Source organism: Hypanus sabinus, chromosome 2 (assembly GCF_030144855.1).
Source record: "Hypanus sabinus isolate sHypSab1 chromosome 2, sHypSab1.hap1, whole genome shotgun sequence".
Classification (NCBI taxonomy): domain Eukaryota; kingdom Metazoa; phylum Chordata; class Chondrichthyes; order Myliobatiformes; family Dasyatidae; genus Hypanus; species Hypanus sabinus.
In genome coordinates, this window is record NC_082707.1 from 1,044,448 (window position 1) to 1,066,996 (window position 22,549).

The 22,549-nt window shown below is 43.6% G+C and overlaps 1 protein-coding gene across 9 annotated transcripts in view; it reads left to right on the forward strand.

The window, feature by feature from the left end:
* The window catches only part of lrrc34 (leucine rich repeat containing 34), a 102,508-nt gene that overhangs the window by 14,155 nt on the left and 65,804 nt on the right, over positions 1-22,549 (forward strand). For 5 of the 9 annotated variants that reach the window (XM_059991004.1, XM_059991035.1, XM_059991070.1 and 2 more), the window contains 3 exons: positions 12,412-12,495; positions 17,463-17,591; positions 21,628-21,723. In XM_059991004.1, coding sequence (XP_059846987.1) covers positions 12,412-12,495; positions 17,463-17,591; positions 21,628-21,723 — 309 coding nt within the window. The remainder of the gene's footprint in view (positions 1-12,411; positions 12,496-17,462; positions 17,592-21,627; positions 21,724-22,549) is intronic. The other 4 variants (XM_059991026.1, XM_059991018.1, XM_059991053.1 and 1 more) reach the window with 4 other exon arrangements.

A 22,549-nucleotide genomic window follows, 5' to 3' on the forward strand; every position in this document is an offset into this window, starting at 1 on the left:
AGTACAGACAGAATTCTCTGTCACAAGGACAGAGCATCCCAAAGGTTGTGTGCCTCCCTGGTGCCCAGGTTCAGGACATCTTCTCTGACCTGTAGAGGAATTTGCAGTGGGAGGGGAAAGATCCAGTTGTCGTGGTCCATGTGGGTACCAACAACATAGGTAGAATGAGTAAAGAGGTTCTGCTGAGGGTATTTGAACAGCTAAGGACTAAATTAAAAAGCAGAACCAAAAAGGTGGTAATGTCTGGATTACTACCTGAGCCACATGCAAATCAGTATGGGGTGAAGAAGACTAGAGAATCAGATGCATGGCTCAAAGAGTGGTGTGGGAGAAGTGGGTTTGAACTCAAGGGAAAATGACACCAGTATTGGGGAAGCAGAGAGCTTTACTAATGATATGGGCTCCACCTGAATCATGATGGGACCTGGAGCCTTGTGAACTGCCTAACTAGGGCTGAGGATAGGGCTTTAAGCTAAATCGTGGGGGGGATGGGTCAACAAATTAGACAAGTATGGATAAAGTAAAAAAGAAAAGTGTGGATAAAGATAAAGAAAAAGCAAAAGATAAAAAAGATAAAAGTAAGAGTGGAGTGAAGAAACGTCAAGTGCAAAAGAGTAAAAGATTACAAGATTTTAAAAGCACAATGAGTGTAAGGGCACTTTATTTGAACGCCCACAGTATTTGAAAAAAGGTCAGTGAACTTGTGGCTCAAACCAGCACAAAAGGGTATGATTTAGTGACCATTACAGAGTTGTGGTTGCAGGGTGGAGAAGATTGGGAATTAAATATCCAAGGAAGATAAGGTTGGTGGGGTAGTGCTCTTAATTAAATCAGAATCAGACTTTAATCGCCAAGTACTTGTGCACATACAAGGAATTTACTTCCGGCAGATGTTGTCTCTCTGCTCATAACAATAATAATGATAAATATAAATGAAAATATAGATTATACATACAGGTAGTGCAATCCAAGTAATAGTTAGCCGACAGTTAACCGGCAGTTAACTGTTCAGCAAAGTGACCGCAGTAGGGAAAAAACTTCTCCAGTGCCTATTAGTCTTAGTCTGGAGGGATCTGAAGCACCTACCAGACGGAAGCAGTTCAAACAGTCCGTGCGCAGGATGGAAGGAGTCCTTTATGATGTTCCCCGCCCTCTTCTTCAACCTGGAAGAGTGCAGGTCCACAATAGAGGGCAGGGAGGCTCCAATGATGCGCTCGGCAGTCCTCACTGTACGCTGTAGTCTGGTTCTATCCTGCTTGGTGGCGGCTCCAAACCACACAGTGATGGAGGTGCACAGGACAGACTCAGTGACTGCAGTGTAGAACTGCAACTGCAACTCCTGAGGCAGACCATATTTCCTCAAGAGCCGCAGGAAGTACATCCGCTGCTGGGCCTTCTTCAGGATGGAGCTGATGTTCTGCTCCCACTTAAGATCCTGAGAGATGGTGGTTCCCAGGAACCTGAAGTTCTCCACGGTGGACACAGGGCTGCTGAGGACTGTGAGGGGGGACATAACGGGGGGATGTCTCCTGAAATCCACTAACATCTCCTTTGTCTTGAGCGTGTTCAGCTCCAGATTGTTCCGACTGCACCAGAGCGCCAGTTGGTCCACCTGCTGTCGATATGCAGACTCAACACTGTTCTGGATGAGTCCGATGATGGTGGTGTCGTCTGCAAACTTCCAAAGCTTCACATAGGGGTTGGAGGAGGTGCAGTCATTGGTGTAGAGGGAGAACAGCAGTGGAGAGAGGACACACCCCTGGGGGACGCCGGTGTTGGTGATTCGAGTATCCGAGGTGACCTGTCCCATCTTTACCTGCTGACTTCTGTTGGTCAGGAAGCTGTAAATCCAATCGCAGAGGTCAGGTGGCACAGTGAGGTGAGACAATTTGGAGCAGAGGGTATGAGGGACGATGGTGTTAAACGCCGAACTGAAATCCACAAACAGCATCCGAGCATAGGTCCCAGGACGATCCAGATGTTGCAGGATATAGTGCAGTCCCAGGTTGACTGCATCGTCTACTGACCTATTTGCCCGGTAGGCAAACTGCAGGGGATCCAGCAGGCTGCTGGCGAGGGTCTTCAGGTGGTTCAACACCAAGCGTTCAAAGGATTTCATGAACAGATGTCAATGCGACAGGTCTGTAGTCCAGTCCTGTGATGGTGGGTTTCTTGGGGACCGGGATGGTGGTAGAGCGATTGAAGCAAGTCGGAACCTCACTCAGCTCCAGAGATCTATTAAAGAGCTGAGTGAAGATGGGAGCCAGCTGATCAGCACAGGCTCGTAGACAGGAGGGGGAGACCCCATCTGGGCCTGGAGATTTTCGGGTCTTAAGTCGCTGGAACAGTCGACACACTTCTCCTTCGCTGACTGAGATGAGATCAGGGCGATAGTGAGAGATAATATCAGATCTAAAGAGCAGAATGTTGAATTCATTTGTATAGAGATTAGTAATAGTAAAGGGAAAAAAATCACAGGTGGGAGTTGTCTATCAGGCACCGAATAATAACATTACAGTGGCACGGGCAATTAACTGTGGTTAAGAAGATGTATGATGTATTGGCCTTCATCAATCATGGAACTGAGTTTAAGAGCCGAGAGGTAATGTTGCAGCTATATAGGACCCTGGTCAGACCCCACTTGGAGTACTGTGCTCAGTTCTGGTTGCCTCACTACAGGAAGGATGTGGAAATCATAGAAAGGGTGCAGACGAGATTTACAAGGATGTTGCCTGGATTAGGGAGCATGCCTTATGAAGACAGGTTGAGTGAACTTGGCCTTTTCTTCTTGGAGCAACGGAGGATGAGAGGTGATCTGATAGAGGTGTATAAGATGATGAGAGGTATTGATCGTGTGGATAGTCAGAGGCTTTTTCCCAGGGCTGAAATGGTTACCACAGGAGGACACAGGTTTAAGGTGCTGGGGAGTAGGTACAGAGGAATTGAATTAAATTGAATTTCAGTTTATTGTCATTTAGAAACCACACATGCAATGCAGTTAAAAAATGAGACAACGTTCCTCCAGAATGATATCACAAAAGCACATGACAAAACAGACTACATCAGAAAATCCACATAACGTTTGGCAATCCCCAATCCAGAGTCTGGAGAGGCTGCTGTGTATTAATATTGCGCTACCATCTTATCACGTTCCCCGGAAAGGAGCTCCAAATTCACCAGACTAAACAAGATTACCCAGACACACCAAGTCAAGAGACCACCTCTACCACCCAGCAAACCAAAAACTAAAGCTACAAGACCTACACAAAACCATATAGTTATAGTTAACATATAGTTACAACAGTTCAGACAATACCATAATTGATAAAAAAAAACAGACCATAGGCACAGTAAAAAATAGTCCAAAGATGTTAAAAGACTGTAAGTTCAAAAGAAACCACCACACAATTTCCACAAGTTCTCAGGGTCCCGATAGACTCATCATCCCACGCCGGCGGCAGAAGGGAATACTCCCGCTATGGACTTCCAAGGCGCCACCGGACTCAGCCTCGTAGACACAGCACACAGTGAAAGCACCCCGACTGCAGCGGACTCTGAGTCCGTCGAACCTTCGGGCCTCCGACCATTCCCTTCAGCACAGCCTCTCTTGAGCACCGTCCTCTGCCGAACGCATTAAGACTCCCCCACCAACGGCCACCAGTAACGCAACCCCAAGGACTGGGGGCCTGTTTCGTCTCAGCAAAGACCCGGACCTCACAGCAGCAGCAACAATGAAGAAGGCCTTCCTGGAGATTTCCAGATGTTCCTCCATGTTCCCATGTCCGTTTTTCCTCAGATTAGGATTGTGCACAGCACCCTGTTTAACAAGTAATAGACATCAGCTCCAGAGTGGCTGCTGCAAGCTGTGTCGCACCGCCATCTTGGATTCAACAAGGACATCAAGGAGATGTCAGGGGTAAATTTTTTCACTCAGAGAATGGTGAGTGCGTGGAATGGGCTGCCAGCAACGGTGGTGGAGGCAAATACAATAGGGTCTTTTAAGAGACTTTTGGATAGGTACATGGAGTTTAGTAAAATAGAGGGCTATAGGTAAGCCTAGTAATTTCTAAGGTAGGGACATGTTCGGCACAACTTTGTGGGCCGAAGGGCCTGTATTGTGCTGTAGGTTTTCTATGTTTCTAAACAGAAAACTATCCGAGGCATGTAAGAATGGAACAGCAGTTATCATAGGGGACTTTAACTTACACATAGATTGGGTGAATCATGTTGGTCGAGGCAGTCTTGAGGAGGACTTCATGGAATGTATCCGTGATGGTTTTCCTGAACAGCATGTTACTGAACCTACAAGGGAACATGCTATCTTAGATCTGGTCCTGTGCAATAGGACACCAGGATTAATGATCTTGTAGCTAGTGATGCTCTTGGAAACAGTGATCACAGTATGACTGAATTTCTGATACAACGGAGGGTGCAATAGTTCGATCTAAAACAAGTGTATTATGCCTAAACAATGGCGACTACAAAGGGATGAGGGAGGATTTGGCTAGTATAGACTGGGAACACAAGCTATATGGTGGGACAGTTGAAGAACAGTAGAAGGCTTTCAATGAGATTTTTCACGATGCTCAACAAAAGTATATTCCAGTTAAAAGCAAGGACAGTAGGGGGGGAGATCCAGCCTCGGATAACTAAGGAAATAAAAGAAGGCATCAAACTTACAGCTCGTGTGTACAAAGTCGCCAAGAGTAGTGGGAAACTGGATGATTGGGAAAACTTTAAAAAGCAGCAAAGTACCACTAAGCTAGCAATGAAGAATGAGAAGCTAGATTATGAAAATAAACTAGCACAATATATAAAAATAGATAGTAATAGCTTTTATAATTACATAAAGTAGATTCACTAGGTTGATTCTTGGGATGGCAGGGTTGTCTTACGCAGAGAGATTGGAGAGATTGGGCTTGTACACACTGGAATTGAGGAGATTGAGAGGGGATCTGATTGAAACGTTTAAGATAATTAAAGGATTTGATAGGACTGAGGCAGGAAATATGGGCCAGATGTTGGGAGAGTCCAGTACCAGAGGGCATGGATTGAGAATAAGAGGTCAGTTATTTAAAACAGAGTTGAGGAAAAACTTCTCCCAGAGAGTTGTGGAGGTGTGGAATGCACTGCCTCGGAAGACGGTGGAGGCCAATTCTCTGGATGCTTTCAAGAAGGAGCTAGATAGATATCTGATGGATAGGGGAATCAAGGGATATGGAGACAAGGCAGGGACTGGGTATTGATAGTGAATGATCAGCCATGATCTCAGAATGGCGGTGCAGACTCGAGGGGCCGAATGGTCTACTTCTGCACCATTGTCTATTGTCTATTAAAGCAGAAAAGTGTGGCTAAAGTGAACGTGGGTCCCTTGGTGGACAAGAAGGGGAAATTGATATTGGGTAATGAGGAAATGGCCAAGGCTTTGAATGACTATTTTGTGTCAGTCTTCACATTGGAGGAAACATCTAACATGTTAAGGAAGATGTTATGGATGTGATGGGAGGTGAGGAATTCGATACAATAGCTATCACTGAAGAGGTAATACTGAGCAAGCTTGTGGGCCTGAAGATAGACAAGTCCCCTGGTCTTGGTGGATCCCAGTGTACTGAAAGAAATGGCAGAAGTAATTAGTAGAGGCTTTAGTGATAATCTTCTAAAGACTCTGCACTCTGGGCAAGTCCCAGTGGATTAGAAGAGGGTGAATGTCACTCCACTGTTCAAAAAAAGATGTAGGCAAAAGGCAGGCAACTATAGGCCAGTAGTTGGGAAAATGCTTGAAGCTATCATCAGAAAGAAATAGACCCATCAGGTAGACACAGCATGGATTCCCTAAACTTAATGTAGTTTTTTGAGGATATAATGAATGCAGTGGATAGAGGGTGGCATCCATTTTGGAAAAATGAAAGAGCAGATTATTATTTAAATGGTAAAATCCTACTGCATGTTCATGTGCAGAGGGACTTGGGAGTGCTTGTGCATGGCAGTTTGTACCTGCAGTAGGCAGTCAAGAAGGCAAATGGGATGTTGGTCTTCATTGCTAGAGGGATTGAATTTAAGAGCAGGGTGGTTATGCTGCTACTGTACAGTGTACTGGTGGGGCTGCACCTGGAGTACCATGTGCATTTCTGGTCTCCTTTCTTGAGGAAGGATATACTGGCTTCAACTGCAGCGCAGAGGAGGTTCACCAGGTTGATTCCAAAAATGAGGGGGTTAGACTACAAGGAGAGATTGAGTCGCCTGGGACTGTATTTGCTGGAATTCAGGAGAATGAGAAGAGATCTTATAGAAGCATATAAAATTATGAAAGGAGTAGATAAGATAGAGGCAGGAAAGTTGTTTCCACTGGTAGGTGAGACTAGAACTAGGTGACACTGCCTCAAGATTCGGGGAAGTAGATCTTGGATGGAGATGAGGAGGAACTGCTTTTCCTAGGGAGTTGTGAATCTGTGGAATTCTCTCTTCATTGTTCATTTCACGTACTCACCACACTCTGTGTGAAAAATTTGCCCTTGACATCCACTCTGTACCTACTTCTAAGCCCCTTAAAACTATGCCCTCTTGTGTTGGCCATTCCATCCCTGGGAGAAAGCTTCAGCCTATCCGCATGATCAAAGCCTCTCATCATCTTATAAACCTCTATCATATCATCTCTCCTCCTTTATCGCTGCAAGGAGAAAAATCCAAGTACGTTCAACCTATTCTCATAAGGCATGCGCTCCATTCCAGGCAACACCTTGTACTGGAGAAGCAAACTCGATGGGCCAAGTGGCCTTGTTCTGCTCCTATATCTTGTAGTCTAAAATACAGCCCAATAACCATCAGTATTTAACCTGTAGCTCTAGAAATTCCAGACCATTTTTGTAGTAAGTTGAGGAATGCCTACCATTCCATGCCCAGACTGCATTTCGGTAAATCTAATCACTTAGCTATCTTTCTACTGCATACAGTCAAAGGCTAAAGAACAAACCTCCTGATATTAGGACAACAAAGAGGTGGTTATGGGATTCATTGAGTTGGTGGTCTGGGTCACGTTCAAAGACTCATGTATGGATCTGAATGAATACACCGCGGTTGTCTGGGACTTTATGAAGCAGTTATAGAAGACACTGTCTCCACAAATTCATTCAGTGTCTTCCCCAACCAGAAACACTGGATGAATCACAAGATCCGCAATCTGCTGAGGGCCAGATCAGAGGCACTCAAGTCCGGTGACCAGGATTGTCACAAGAGGTCCATATACAATCTCTGGAGAACCATCTCACCCGCAAATTCTGGACTAAACATGAATCGACGAAGGATGGTCGATAGTTGCGGCAGGGCTTGAATGGTATCACCTCTTATAAATGTAAATCAAGTGACCTTGCTCCTGATGACCCTGTGATCTCTGTCTCAGAGGCTGATGTTAGACTGTCTTTAAAGAGAGTGAACCCTCGCAAGGCAGAAGGTCCGGATGAAGTACCTGGTATGGCTCTGAAAACCTGTGCCAACCAACTAGCAGGAGTATTCAAGGACATTTTCAACCTCTCACTGCTATGGGCAGAAGTTCCCACTTGTTTCAAAAAGGCAACAATTATACAGTGCCAAAGAAGAATAATGTGGGCTGCCCTAACAACTATCGCCTGGTAGCACTCACATCGACAGTGATGAAATGCTTTGAGAGGTTGGTTATGACTAGTCTGAACTCCTGTCTCAGCAAGGACCTGGACCCATTGCAATTTGCCTATTGTCACAATAGGTCAACGGCAGGTGCAATCTCCATGGCTCTTCACATGGCTTTAGACCACTTAGATAATACAAACACCTAAGCCAGGATGCTGTTTACCGACCATAGCTCAACATTTAATACCATCATTCCCACAATCCTGATAGAGAAGTTGCAGAACCTGGGCCTCTGTACCTCCCTCTGTAATTGGATCCTTGATTTCCCAACTGGAAGACCACAGTCTGTGCGGATTGGTGATAACATACCCTCTTCGCTGACAATCAACACTAGCGCACCTCAGGGGTGTGTGCTTAGCCCACTGCTCTACTGTCTGTACACATATGACTGTGTGGCTAGGCATAGCTCAAACAGCATCTATAAATTTGCTGATGATACAGCCATTGTCAATAGAATCTCAGGTGGTGACAAGAGGGCATATAGGAGTGAGATATGCCAACTAGTGGAGTGGTGCCACAGCAACAACCTGCACTCAACATCAGTAAGACGAAAAACCGGATTGTGGACTTCAGGAAGGGTAAGATGAAGGAACACATACCGATCCTCATAGAGGGATCAGAAGTGGAGAGAGTGAGCAGTTTCAAGTTCCTGGGTGTCAAGATCTGAGGATCTAACCTGGTCCCAACACATTGATGTAGTCATAAAGAAAGCAAGACAGCGGCTATACTTTATTAGGAGTTTGAAGTGATTTGGCACATCAAGAAATACACTCAAAAACTTCCATAGTTGTACCATGGAGAGCATTCTGACAGGCTGCATTGCTGTCTGGAATGGAGGGGCTACTGTACAGAACCGAAAGAAGCTGTAGAAGGTTGTAAATCTAGTCAGCTCCATTTTGGACACTAGCCTACAAAGTACCCAGGACATCTTCAGGGAGCGGTGTCTCAGAAAGTGTCCATTATTAAGGACCTCCAGCACCCAGGGTATGCCCTTTTCTCAGTGTTACCATCAAGAAGGAGGTACAGAAGCCTGAACGCACACACTCAGCAATTCTTCCCCTCTGCTATCCGATTCCTGAATGGACTTTGAAGCTTTGGACACTACCTCACTTTTTTAATATACAGTATTTCTGTCTTTGCACATTTTTTAATCATCTATTCAATGTATGTAATTGAATTACTTGCTTATTATTAGGTTTCATTTTATTTATTATTTTTTTCTCTCTCCCCCCCTGCTGGATTATGTATTGCATTGAATTGCTGCTGCTAAGTTAACAAATTTCACATCAGCACACATAAAATGCTGGTGGAACACAGCAGGCCAGGCAGCATCTATAGGGAGAAGCGCTGTCGACGTTTCGGGCTGAGACATTTCGTCAGGACTAACTGAAAGGAAAGATAGTAAGAGATTTGAAATTAGGAGGGAGAGGGGGAAATGCGAAATGATAGGAGAAGACCGAAGGGGGTGGGGTGAAGCTGAGAGCCAAAAAGGTGATTGGCGAAAGTGATACAGAGCTGGAGAAGGGAAAGGATCATGGGACAGGAGGCCTAGGGAGAAAGAAAGGGGGAGCACCAGAGGGAGATGGAGAACAGGCAGTGAGGGGCAGAGAGAAAAAGGGAAAAAAAAGGATGGAAAAAAAACTAAATATATCAGGGATGGGATAAGAAAGGGAGGAGGGGCATTAACGGAAGTTAGAGAAGTTGACTTCTCTAAAAGCATCCAGCCCAGCTGGGTTACCTGGCCAAGTACTGAAGACCTCTTTTGATCAACTAACTGGAGTGTTCACTGAGATCTTTAACCTCTCGCTTTGGCAGTCTGAAGTACCCACTTGCTTCAAGCAGACTTCAGTTATACTTGTGCCTAAGAAGAAAGTGATAATCTGCCTCAATGACTATTGTAGAGTAGCATTTATATTCACTGTGATGAAGTGTTTTTAGATGTTGGTGATTTTTTAAAAAATCAACTCCTGCCTAAGAAGCTACTTGGATGCTCTCCAATTTGCCTACTGGTACAACAGTAAATCCCATTTCATTGGTTCTTCCCTCAACTCTAGAACATCAGAAGGCAAAGAGTGGTTGTAGATGGGTCATATTCTGCATGGAGGTTGGCCATCGGTGGTATGCCTCAGGGATCTGTTCTGGGACCCCCTAGTCTTGGTCATTTTTATAAATGACCTGGATGAAGAAATGGAGGGATGGGTTAGTAAATTTGCTGATGACACAAAGGTTGGAGATGTTGTGGATAGTGTGGAGGGCTGTCAGAGGTTACAGCGGGACATTGATAGGATGCAAAACTGGGCTGAGAAGTGGCAGATAGAGTTCAAACCAGGTAAGTGTGAGGTGGTTCATTTTGGTAGGTCAAATATGATGGCAGAATATAGTATTAATGGTAAGACTCTTGGCAGTGTGGAGGATCAGAGGGATTTTGGGGTCTGAGTCCATAGGATACTCAAAGCTGCTGCACAGGTTGACTCTGTGGTTAAGAAAGCAAATGGTGCATTGGCCTTCATCAATCATGGGATTGAGTTTAGGAGCCAAGAGGAAATGTTACAGCTATATAGGACCCTGGTCAGACCCCACTTGGAGTACTGTGCTCAGTTCTGGTCACCTCACTACAGGAAGGATGTAGAAACCATAGAAAGGGTGCAGAGGAGATTTACAAGGTTGTTTCCTGGATTAGGAAGCATGCTCAATGAGAATAGGTTGAGTGAACTCAGCCTTCCTTCCTTGGAGCGACGGAGGATGAGAGGTAACCTGATAGAGGTGTATTAGATGATGATGTATCAATCGTGTGGATAATCAGAGGCTTTTTCCCAGGGCTGAAATGGCTAGCACGAGAGGGCACAGTTCTAAGGTGCTTGGAAGAAGGTACAGAGGAGATGTCAGGGGTAAGTTTTTTATGCAGAGAGTGGTGAGTGCGTGGAATGGGCTGCCGGCAACAGTGGTGGAGGCAGATACAACAGGGTCTTTTAAGAGACTCCTGGAGAGGTACATGGAGTTCAGAAAATTAGAGGGCTGTGTGTAACCATAGGTAATTTCTAAGGTAAGGACATTTTCGGCACAGCTTTATGGGCCGAAGGGCCTATATTGTACTGTAGGTTTTCTACGTTTCTTTCTGGGCAGCAAAGGTGCATTCATCAGGAAGCTCTTTACTGACTACAGCATGGCATTCATCTCTCAAAATTAATCAATAAGCTTCAAGATCTTGGCCATAATACCTCCTTGTGCAATTGGATCCTCGATTTTCTCACTTGCAGACCCCAGCCATTTCGGATTGGCATCATCTGCTGCACAATCACCATCAGCACAGGTGCACCACAGGGATGTGTGCTTAGCCCCCTACTGTACTCACTTTTCACTTACGACTACATAGCTAACCACAGCTCCAATGTCATATTCAAGTTTGCTGATGACAGCGCTTTCTTAGGCCGAATCAAATATGGTGACAAATCAGCATATAGGTAGGAGATTAAACATCTGGCTGAGTGGTGAGAACAATCTTTTACTCAATGTCGGCAAGACCAAGAAGCTAATTATTTATTTCAGGAGAAGGAAACCAGAGGTCTTTGAGCCTGTCCTCATCCGAGGATCAGAGGTGGAGAGGGTTAGCAACTTTAAGTTCCAAGGTATTATCATTTTGGTGGACTTCTCCTGGGCCCAGCACATAAATGCAATTACGAAGAAAGCACAGCAGTGCCTCTACTTCCTTAGGTGTTTGCAAAGATTTGGCATGAAATCTAAAACTTTAACAAACTTCTATAGATGTGTAGTGGAGAGTATATAGATTGGCTGCACCACAGGCTGGTATGGAAACAACAATGTCCTTGAACAGAAAATCCTACAAAATTATTCCAATCCATCATGGGTAAAGCTCTCCCCACCATTGAGCACATTTACATGGAATGTTGCTACAGAAAGCAACATCCAGTACCAGAGGCACCCACTACCCAGGTGATGCTTTCTTCTCACTACTGCCATCACAAAGAATATACAGGGTCCACACCTCAGGTTCAGGAACAGTTATTAGCCCTCAATCATCAGGCTCTTGAACCAAAGGGGATAAGTTCACTCAACTTCACTAGTCCTATGACTGAAAAGTCCCCACAACCTATAGATTTACTTTCAAGGTCTCTGCATCTCATATTCTCAATATTTATTGCTGATTTATTATTATTATTTCTTCTTTGCACAATTTGTTGCCTTTTTCATACGGGCTAAGTACCCAGGTTGGTGCAATCGTGCGTTGACTATTATGGTTATTATTTAATTGTGGATTTATTGAATATGCCCACAAGAAAATGAGTTGGGTGACATATATGTACTTTGATAATAATTTTAGTTTGTACTTTGAACTTTCACGCTTTGGCATGGATGCTATGTAGCCTCCTCCCTGATGGGAGTGACACAAAAAGTTTATGAACAGGGTGAGTGGGAACCTTCATGATGTTACTGGCCCTGTTCCACACTTTTCTGAACATATATAGTTGATGGCGGGTAGGCTCTTGCTGGTGATGTCCAGTGAATGCAGCTTCTTAGGATACTCTCTACTGTGCATTTGTGCAAGGACGTGAGTATGGATATGGTAGCTACTTTGGAGAATGAAACAGTTAATGTTTCAAGTCTGAGAACTGAGAAAGAGAGAAAACAAGTTAGTTTTCGGAAGGTGGAGGAGTCTTCCTTTGAATATACTGTATATGTGGAGATGGCTCTATCCTGAATATTGGTAACACTCAGATCTTCACCCATCAGAAAACCAACATGCTCAGTGACCTCAACCTAATGTGCAATGACATTGGCAGCAATGGAGCAGAATGGATTGCTAAAGCCTTGCAGGTAAATTGCCAAATCTCTCTCTTGGTGATGCAGAACGGATTGCTAAAGCCTTGCAGATAAATTGCCAAATCTCTTCCTTTCAATTTGGAACACTCCCATCTAGGCATATGGTTAAATTTGGATAAAGGTACTATGTAACCCCCTGGCTAGCCTCAGGCTCGCTCAGCTCACTTCCATTTAGGGGGAGCAGCCTTCGGCCCCGCCGAAACTGGACCATCAGCTTGTGTGGATGCTGTGTGATGTCCCCAACCCTGCCAATTAACAGTCAGTACACCATATGTGATTAAATGATTACACTTTATAGAGATTACTAAAACTAAGTGATTAATACCGATACAGTATATATGAAGGTAAAGAAAAGGCGCCAAACTTATCAAAGTCCAAACCACTTTGTGCACAATCATTGGAGCTCAATTAACGAAGCCTTCTGGCCACCATTCGATCCCCTCAGACCTCCTCGACTCGTAGCTCAGGACTACCCGCAGTGATCAACCAAGCATCCCCAGCTCATCTGTCTTCGTCTTCTCTCCTCATCGAATCTCCTGGCCTAGGACCCCCGCTCGGGTCGCCCAGCTTACAGCATCACGTCCTCTCTCTCTCAACCCCTCGCGCTGACTGCCCAAAAGCCCACAACACTAGTTTACAGACCCAGAAGAGAGAATAACATTAATCCCAATTGTTTAACAAATGAATACAATCCCCTGTTATCAGTAAATTTTAACCCAAACAAGCTTCCAGCACTCTCTCATAACAAAGAAGCATTCCTACTTTTAACAAAACAAAGAAGCCATTTTGATTAACAAATGCAGTAACAAAAAAAACCCTTACAACTACAAAACCAGGAGGAGTGTGTAGCCTATTATAGGTTAGGAAACTATATTAACAAATAGGCATTAAAATAGTTACTGTTAAAGAATTGATTATAAGGATGTGATTTCTCCAGGAAGGTAACAGAGGAATGGTATGAAATCCCTGGACCTGTTCACCTGCATCCTAAGGTTTAGAAGGAAGTGGCTATGGATATCGAGCAACACACAAAACACTGGAGGAATTCAGCAGGTAAGATAGTATCTATGGAAGGGAATAAACAGTTGATGTTTTGGGCCATCACCCTTCACCGGGAGTCTCAACCCAAAACTTTGACTGTTTACTAATTTGCATAGATGCTGCTTGTCCTGCTGAGTTCCTTAATAACACTCTATTCCTGTCCTGATGAAGGGTCTTGATCACCAGATCTGAAATATCTAGCAGTTATGTGCCATCCTTTTACCCACAGAAACACATCACCACATGCCTTCCTGCCTGTCTTTTTGATACAAGTTATATCCTTTGATGTTCAGCTCTCACTATGACCTTCTTTCAGCCATGACTCAGTGATCCTACAATATCATCCAGACCAATCTAATTGTGCCACAAATTCATCCACCTTATTCTGTGTGCTATGCGCAATAAACAAAAGCCCCTGCAGTCCTGCATTCTTCACCCTTTTGAATTTTGCCTCTGTGGTACAACCTGCATTTGTACCCAATCATTGGCTTGTCCTTCCTTACATTCATTTTACATCCATTATCTACTTGTAAACCTGGTGGCCCATCCTCATACTGATTTCCATCCCCCTGCCATATTAGCTTAAACCACTCTCAGTAGCTCTAATAAATCTGCCTGCAAGAGTATTAGTCTTCCTTGGATTCAAGTGCAACCCGTCCCTTTTGTTTAGGTCCCTCATGCCCCAGAAGTCGTCCCAATTATCCAGAAATCTGAATCCCTGCCCCTTGCTCCAATTCTTAAGCCACATATTTATCTTCCACCTCACTCTATTTCTTCTTCGCTGTCACATGGCACAGGCAGCAATCCTGTGGCTGCTGCCCTTGAGGTCCTGCTCCTCAGCTTCCATCCTAACTGCCTGTATTATTTTTTCAGCACCTCCTTCCTTTATCTACCTGTGTTGTTGGTATCAATATGTACCACAACTTCTAGCTGCTCACCCTTCCTTTTCAGGATATTGTGGACATTTAGAAACATCACGGACCCTGGCACCTGGGAGGATACTACCACCTGTGTTTCCTTTTCACAACTATAGAATCGCTTGTCTGTTCCCCTAACTATAGAGTCCCCTATTACTGCTGCCATTTTCTTCAGTTTCCTGCCCTTCTGAGCCACAGGGCCAGGTCGGTACCAGGGGTACAGCTGCTGTTGCTTCCCCTAGGTAGGACCCCCTCCCCAACAGTACTCAAAATGGAGTACTTCTTGTTGATGGCCACACAGGTGCTCTCCAATATCTGATGCTCTCACTTAACTTTCCTGACAGTCTCCCGTTTATCTTTCTTCTGCCCTTTGTGGTGGGTACCTGTCTATTACCATTTCACTTCCCCTAACAAGTCCAAGGTCATTGAGCTGCAGCTTCAGTTCCCTAACAATGTCTCTAGGGAGCTACATCTCAGAATCAGAATCAGGTTTATTATCACCAGCATGTGTCATGAAATTTGTTAAGAGCAGCAGAAGTTCAATGCAATACATAGTATAGAAGTAATAATAAAAATACCTAAGTAAATTAATTACGTATATTGAATAGATTTTAAATCATGCAAATAACATAAATAATATATATTTTAAAAGTGAGGTAGTGTCCAAGGGTTCAATGTCCATTTAGGAATCAGATGGCAGAGGGGAAGAAGCTGTCCATGAATCGCTGAGTGTGTACCTCTTACCACCATGGTACCATGGTGTACCATGGTAACAGAGAGAAAAGGGCATGCTCTGGGTGTTGGGGCTCCTTACTAATGGACGCTACCTTTCTGAGACACTGCTCCTTGAAGACGTCTTGGGTACTTTGCAGGCTAGAACCCAAGATGGGGCTGACTAAATTTACAGCCCTCTGCAGTTTCTTTCAGTCCTGTGCTGTAGACCGCCCCCCCCCCCCCATCCCAGACAGTGATGCAGCCTATCAGAATGCTTTCCATGGTACATCTATAGAAGTTTTTGAGTGTATTTGTTGACATACCAAATCACTTCAAACTCCTAATGAAATATAGTCGCTGTCTTGCCTTCTTCATAACTGCATCAATATGGTGGGACCAGGTTAGGTCCTCGGAGACCTTGACACCCAGGAACATGAAACTGTTCACTCTCTCTCCACTTCTGATCCCTCTACGAGGATTGCTATGTGTTCCTTCATCTTACCCTTCCTGAAGTCCACAATATTGATGCAGCTGGTGCAGATGTGGCCATCAGGGAGACTGGTTGTCTCCCAGAAATCCCATATCTGAGACCCAGAAAAGAACACTGATTCTGCAGACATACCCCCTATACTTTCAAGAGTTAAGTAAGAAAAAAAGAAATAAAGAATGAAGTTACCTATTTACCTGTTCTCACCAAAGTCTTGTTGAACCAAAGTCTTCCAACTCCGACCGCTCCCCTGATATCTGCTTCACTAGGTGATACCTTTCCTTTATGGAAACTGGGTTTTTAAAAACTCTTCACCGTACCTGCACATGAGCACTTCCGTTGCATCTGTGCAGTACTCCAATGAACCTCAATTGACCTCAGTGCTACTTTCCACAATTCTAAATTCAATGATATTGGAAAAATCTATCAATCTTTGTTACAAGTCTATTCAGTGACTGAGCCTTATGAGTAGAAAATTCCATAACAGCAGTACCCTTAGAAATTGTGACTCCTGGTTCTGTATAGTCAGAACAGGAAAAACATCATTCTATCTGTTTTGTCAAGCACAGAATGATTCAGTGACACAGGATTCTGCAGATGCTGGAAATCTAGAATAAAGGAACTCAGCAGATCAGGCAGCATCTATGGAAATTGATGGAGTGAATGCAGATGTCCAGAAAATGGAGGAGATGCAGGTGACTGCAATGAAACCACGTCCTTTGAAGAAAGAGGACATCTCTAATGTTCTGGAAAGGAAAGGCTCATTCTGGGAACAGATGCAGTGGAGATGAAGGAACTGAGAAAAGGGAGTAGCATTTTTACCGGAGGGGATGGAAAGTAATCAAGATAGCCGTGGGAATTAGTAGGTTTATAAAAAGAGTTCAGTAGACAGTTTGTCCCCAGAAATGGAGGCAGAGACATTGAGAAAGGGAAGAGAGGTGTCAGAAATGGACCAAGTGCATATAAGGGCAGGGTGGAAGTTGGAGGGAAAGTTGATGAAATTAACAAGCTCGGCGTAGGTGCATGAAGTGGCCATTTCACTTTTTATCAAGTAAGTATAGACACAGTCTGTTTAATCTCACTTCATGCAATCAACTCAAATTCCCAGAAATCAATCTGATAAATCTGTTTATGTTCCCTTAATAACAAAATCATCCTTCTTCAGGTAGAGACATCTGTTTGGTCTTAACCAGGGTTTTATATACCTAGGGAAAATCCTCTTGATATAAATGTGATATAATATACGTACAATATATAGACCATGAAGATAGGATTAGTTTCTTTTGGTATCATGTTCAGCACAGCAGGGCTTGTTCCAAATTCTAAAGTTTTACCTTTCTAATTGCATGCTCTGCCTGCGTGCTACCTTTTGTGCTTTGCATACAAAGACACTCAGGTACATGAATGTAGACCAAACTCTGTCAACCTTTCTATACCTATTAATCCTTTAATTCCCTTAACCTACATTGTGAAAGTTCCCTGTACTATCTGCAAAGCAATGATATACAGGCAGGTGTGATCCTCACTTGCTTGCCTCTATGCCTTGATTGTTATCTGTAGGGGTTTGGGGGTACATTCTGACTAAAGCAGAAAGTGCAATACATGAATCATGGTTAAATGTACAGTGAAAGGAGGCTTTTTTGTAAGAGGAAAGTTGTCGGTAGAGACATGTATTGTCTGCCTGTGCGATGCTGTAGGTACAAAGGCTGCAGGGTAAGTCAAAGATTAAATGCTAATCTGCCACATGTCTGTAAAAGAGTGAATGGACCATGAACTCATTGTGAGAACATATATTTACACAGGTGAACCAGTCACTGAAGCATCTAAGGATTAATGGGAATAAACTTGGCAATAAGGGTGGAATGCACTTTGCCACAATGCTGCAGCTCAACAAAACACTGGAGTCTGTGGACCTCGGCGACTGTGATTTGGTGAGTGGACCAAGAAAATTCAGCACATTCCCTTATGAAGCAGGAGGAGGCCATCTGGGTCCATCAAGGTTTTCAGTTCACAGTCCCCAGAAATTCTATGTCTACCTGGTCCACATAATTCTAGATCTCATCACGTTCAACATGGAACATAGAACATAAAACAAGTTGTGTCATTTAAGGTAAAATTGGATAGGTATATGGACAGGAAAGGAGTGGAGGGTTATGGATTGAGTGCGGGTAGGTGGGACTAGGTGAGATTAAGAGTTCGGCACGGACTAGGAGGGCCGAGATGGCCTGTTTCCGTGCCGTGATTGTTATATGGTTATGGTTAACACACCCTATAGCCCATTAAGAGGGTACTGACATAATGCCACTCTAAATTAAATACACACAAAATGATGGCAGGGAACAGCCAGACTATATCAATCTCTATCATTACTATTGGCAAGGAATGAACATTCGCTATTTATATAATTTCTATGGGTGGGGATTAAACAGTATCTCTATGACTTCTATGGGCAGGCAAACAGGCAGGGAACAGACAGACTCTATGATTTCCATGGGCAGGGTACAGACGCTGTCTATCTCTGATTTCTGTGGGCAGGGAACAGACAAACTCTATCTATCTCTGATCTTTTAGGCCCCTTATCTTAGAAAGGATGTGCTGAAACTGGAGAGGGTTCAGAGGAGGCTTACAAAAATTAATTCAGTATTGAATGGCTTGACATATGAAGAGCATTTAATGGCTCTGGGCCTGTATTCACTAGAATTCAGAAGAATGAGGGGTGACCTCACTGAAACCTTTTAAATGGTGAAAGGCCTTGATAGAGTGCATGTGGAGAAGATTATTCCTATGATGAAACAGTCTAAGACCAGAATACTCAGCCTTAGAAGAGAGGGGCATTCTTTTAGAATGGAGATGAGGAGGAATTTCTTTATCCACCAGAGTGGTGAATTTGTGGAATTCTTTGCCACAAGCAGCTGGAGAGGCCAAGTCTTTATGTATATTTTTAAGGCAGAGGTTGATAAATTCGTGATTGACAAGGGCATGAAGGGAAACGGAGAAGAAGGTAGGAGATTGGGGCTAAGACAAAGAATGGATCAACTATAATGGAATGACAGAGCAGACTCAATGGGCCAAATGGTCTAATTCTGCTCCCATATCTTATGGTTGATGATTTCTATGGATGGGAAACAGACAGACTCTATATCCTTGATTTCTATGGGAAGGAAATAGACAGACAGGGAACAGACATGCTCTTTCTCTCTATATATAATTTCTATGGGCAGGGAATAGACAGTATCTATATGCATTCTTTAACTCTAATAATTGCATATTATTCTATTTGGCCTCACGTCAGCATTCTTCAATCGAAGCAACATCCCAATGATTCTCTTCTGTACTCTCACCATTACCTCCACATCCTTTTAGTATATCATCAAAATACACCATCTTAAATTTGTCTGTATTAAGCTAGATTTGCCATTCTCTGCCCTCATTTCCAACTCATCTATATCTGACTGTGTCTTTTGGCAGTCTTCTTCACGATCTATAACTGTACCAGTTTTTGTGGCATTTGCAAACATATTAATCATCCCACCAGATAGTTGTATAAATTATTAACATAGAAACATAGAAAACTACAGCACAATACAGGCCCTTCAACCCACAAGGTTGTGCCGAATATGTCACTATCTGAAATCAATATACAGGTAGTCCCCGAGTTATGAACGTCCGACTTATAGACAACTCGTACTTATGAACCAAGGAAGGAGTACGCTGTCCACCATTTTAAGTCAGAACGCGATGCCATCTGCCATTTTAAGTTGTTGGTGTTGACACTGTGTTGAGTGTTTAACTTTGTATTTGGCTTAAATTTTCTTAGTAAGGTTCACCCTGACCTCGCCCCCCCCCCCCCACCCATTCTGGTCAGCTGGTGGTGCAGTGAGATCAGAGCCAGGCTCAAGTTCAATCCAGTGACAGACCGCTCCTGTGCCAGGTTGATGTCGATCCAGTGACTCCCGTACCATCCCTGCCAGGTTGATATCGAGCTCGAAACTCGACCTCGTAAGAAAAAAAACACTGCCACCTCCAGTTTAAATTCCCACGCAGAATATTGTGGAGGATCAAATACCCAAACCCAGCACAGCCCCCACTTGTCCCATTTAGCTTGTCTCAGTCCAGTGGTCCTTAGGACCCAGCAGACCTCGGGAGCCGGCACAGCTCGGGACCCGCTGCCCATAGTGTTTCTGTTCCATTGACAGGAAGCGGCCGCGATTAAAAATAAAGTGGAAATAAAGCGTTTGGAAAGAGGTGAAATGCCATCAGTCATTGGAAAATTGTTAGGCTACAATCGGTCAACAATCGGAACAATTTTAAAGGATAAAGAATAAAGTGAGAATAATTGAGCATGTGAAAGGCCCTGCCCTGATGAAAGCTACAATTATTACTAAGCAACACAGTGGTTTAATTATTGGATTACATATGTTTCTTAAGTGTTTTATATGCATAGAAAGGTAAAATATATACTATATACTAAGACAAACATTTGACTAACTGATGCTAAATAATACCGGATGTACTTGTTCCGACATGCGTACAAATCTGACTTAAAGATGGACTCAGGAACGGAGCTTGTATGTAACCTGGGGACTACCTGTACACTACATCTACTGCTCTTCCTTCATCAATGTGTTTAGTCACATCCCCAAAAAATTCAGTCAGGCTCGTGAGGCATGACCTGCCCTTGACAAAGCCATGCGGATTATTCCTAATCATATTATACCTCTCCAGATGTTCATAAATCCTGCCTCTCAGGATCTTCTCTATCAACTTACCAACCACTGAAGTAAGACTCACTGGTCTATAATTTCCTGGGCTATCTCTACTCCCTTTCTTGAATAAATGAACAACATCCGCAACCCTCCAATCCTCCGGAACCTCTCCCATCACCATTGATGATGCAAAGGTCATCGCCAGAGGCTCAGCAATCTCCTCCCTCGCCTCCCACAGTAGCCTGGCGTACATCTCATCTAGTCCCGGTGACTTATCCAACTTGATGCTTTCCAAAAGCTCCAGCACATCCTCTTTCTTAATATCTACATTCTCAAGCTTTTCAGTCTGCTGAAAGTCTGCACTACAATCACCAAGATCCTTTTCCATAGTGAATACTAAAGTAAAGTATTCATTAAGTATCTCTGCTATTTCCTCCGGTTCCATACACACTGTCCCCACTGTGTCACACTTGATAGGTCCTATTCTTTCACGTCTTATCCTCTTGCTCTTCACATACTTGTAGAATGCCTTGTTTTCCTTAATCCTGCCCACCAAGGCCTTTTCATGGCCCCTTCTAGCTGTCCTAATTTCCTTTTCAAGCTCCTTCCAGTTAGCCTTATAATCTTCTAGATCTCTAACATTACCTAACTCTCTGAACCTATTGTAAGCTTTTCTTTTCTTCTTGACCAGATTTATTACAGCCGTTGTACACCACGGTTCCTGTACCCTATCATAACTTCCCTATCTCATTGCAACGTACCTGTGCAGAACTCCGCATAAATATCCCCTGAACATTTGCCACATTTCTTTCGTACCTTTCCCTGAGAACATCTGTTTCCAATTTAAGCTTCCAATTTCCTGCCTGATAACCTCATAATTCCCCTTACTCCAACTAAATGCTTTTCTAACTTGTTTGTTCCTATCTCTCTCCAATGCTATTCTAAAGGAGATAGAATTATGATCACTGTGAGATCTGACACCTGACCAGGTTCATTTCCCAAATGAACAAATCAAGTACAGCCTCTCCTCTTGTAGGCTTATCTACATATTGTGTCAAGAAACCTTATTGTACGAAATTGTCAGGTATCACAAACATTGATCCCTATGGGTGAACATCACTAGTCCCAGACCTCCAAAGAAACACTCCTCCACGAACAAGCCCTCAACCTGGTGTATGGCCTTTGTATTGACTTACATTTATCAAGAATAATATCCTTTTAGTGCTGAAGAACTGAAAATCTCTGCTTTCTGACTTTTCAGGGAATTCAAAGTCTGATTGGATTAGCAACTGTACTAAACCATAATAAATCTCTCAAAGCCATCAATGTTGGACGACCTTTGGTTTACACCCTACAGGTATGATGTAGGATCATTCAGTGGAGCTGTAAATTAAAACTTAACTATCCTGCCAAAGGGTTTGGGCCCAAACTATCTACTGGCCTTTTTTCCATAGATGCTGCCTGGCCTGCTGAGTTCTTCCAGCATTTTGTGTGTGTTGCTCGGATTTCCAGAATCTGCAGATGTTCTCGTTTGTGACTTGAATATCTGAACTTCTTTTCTGAAAGTAATGAAATGAAACCAGGAATGAAAGGGTTATCATATAAGTAAGTTTTGATGGCCCTGGGTCTGTACTCACTGGAATTTAGAAAGATAAGAGGGGATCGTATTGAAACCTTTCGAATGTTAAAAGGCCTTGATGTGGAAAGGTTGTTTCCCATGGTGGGGAAGTCTAGGACAAGAGAGCACAGCCTCAGAATAGAGGGACGTCCATTTAAAACAGAGATGCAGAGAAATTTCTTTAGTCAGGGGTGGTGAGATTACCACAGACAGCTATGGAGGCCAGAGCATTGGGTGTATTTAAGGCAGAGCTTGATAGGTTCTTGATTGTACATGGCATCAAAGGTTACGGGGAGAAGGAGGAGGAAGGGAGTTGAGGAGGAGGAAAAGGAGTTGAGAAAAGGATCAGCCAGGATTGAATGGGAAGCAGAATAGTTAAAGAGAGATATCTGGCCTATTTGTTCTACCATTATCACATTGTTTATTCACTAGTGGTGGGGTGTTCTTACCCCAGCAGGAGATTCTATGGGTAAGAACTAGATTCCCAGATGGTATTTGCCTTTCAGGAGCCAGGGTCTGTGACATCTCTGAGCGAGCCCTCAGTATTCTTAAGTGGGAGTGTGAA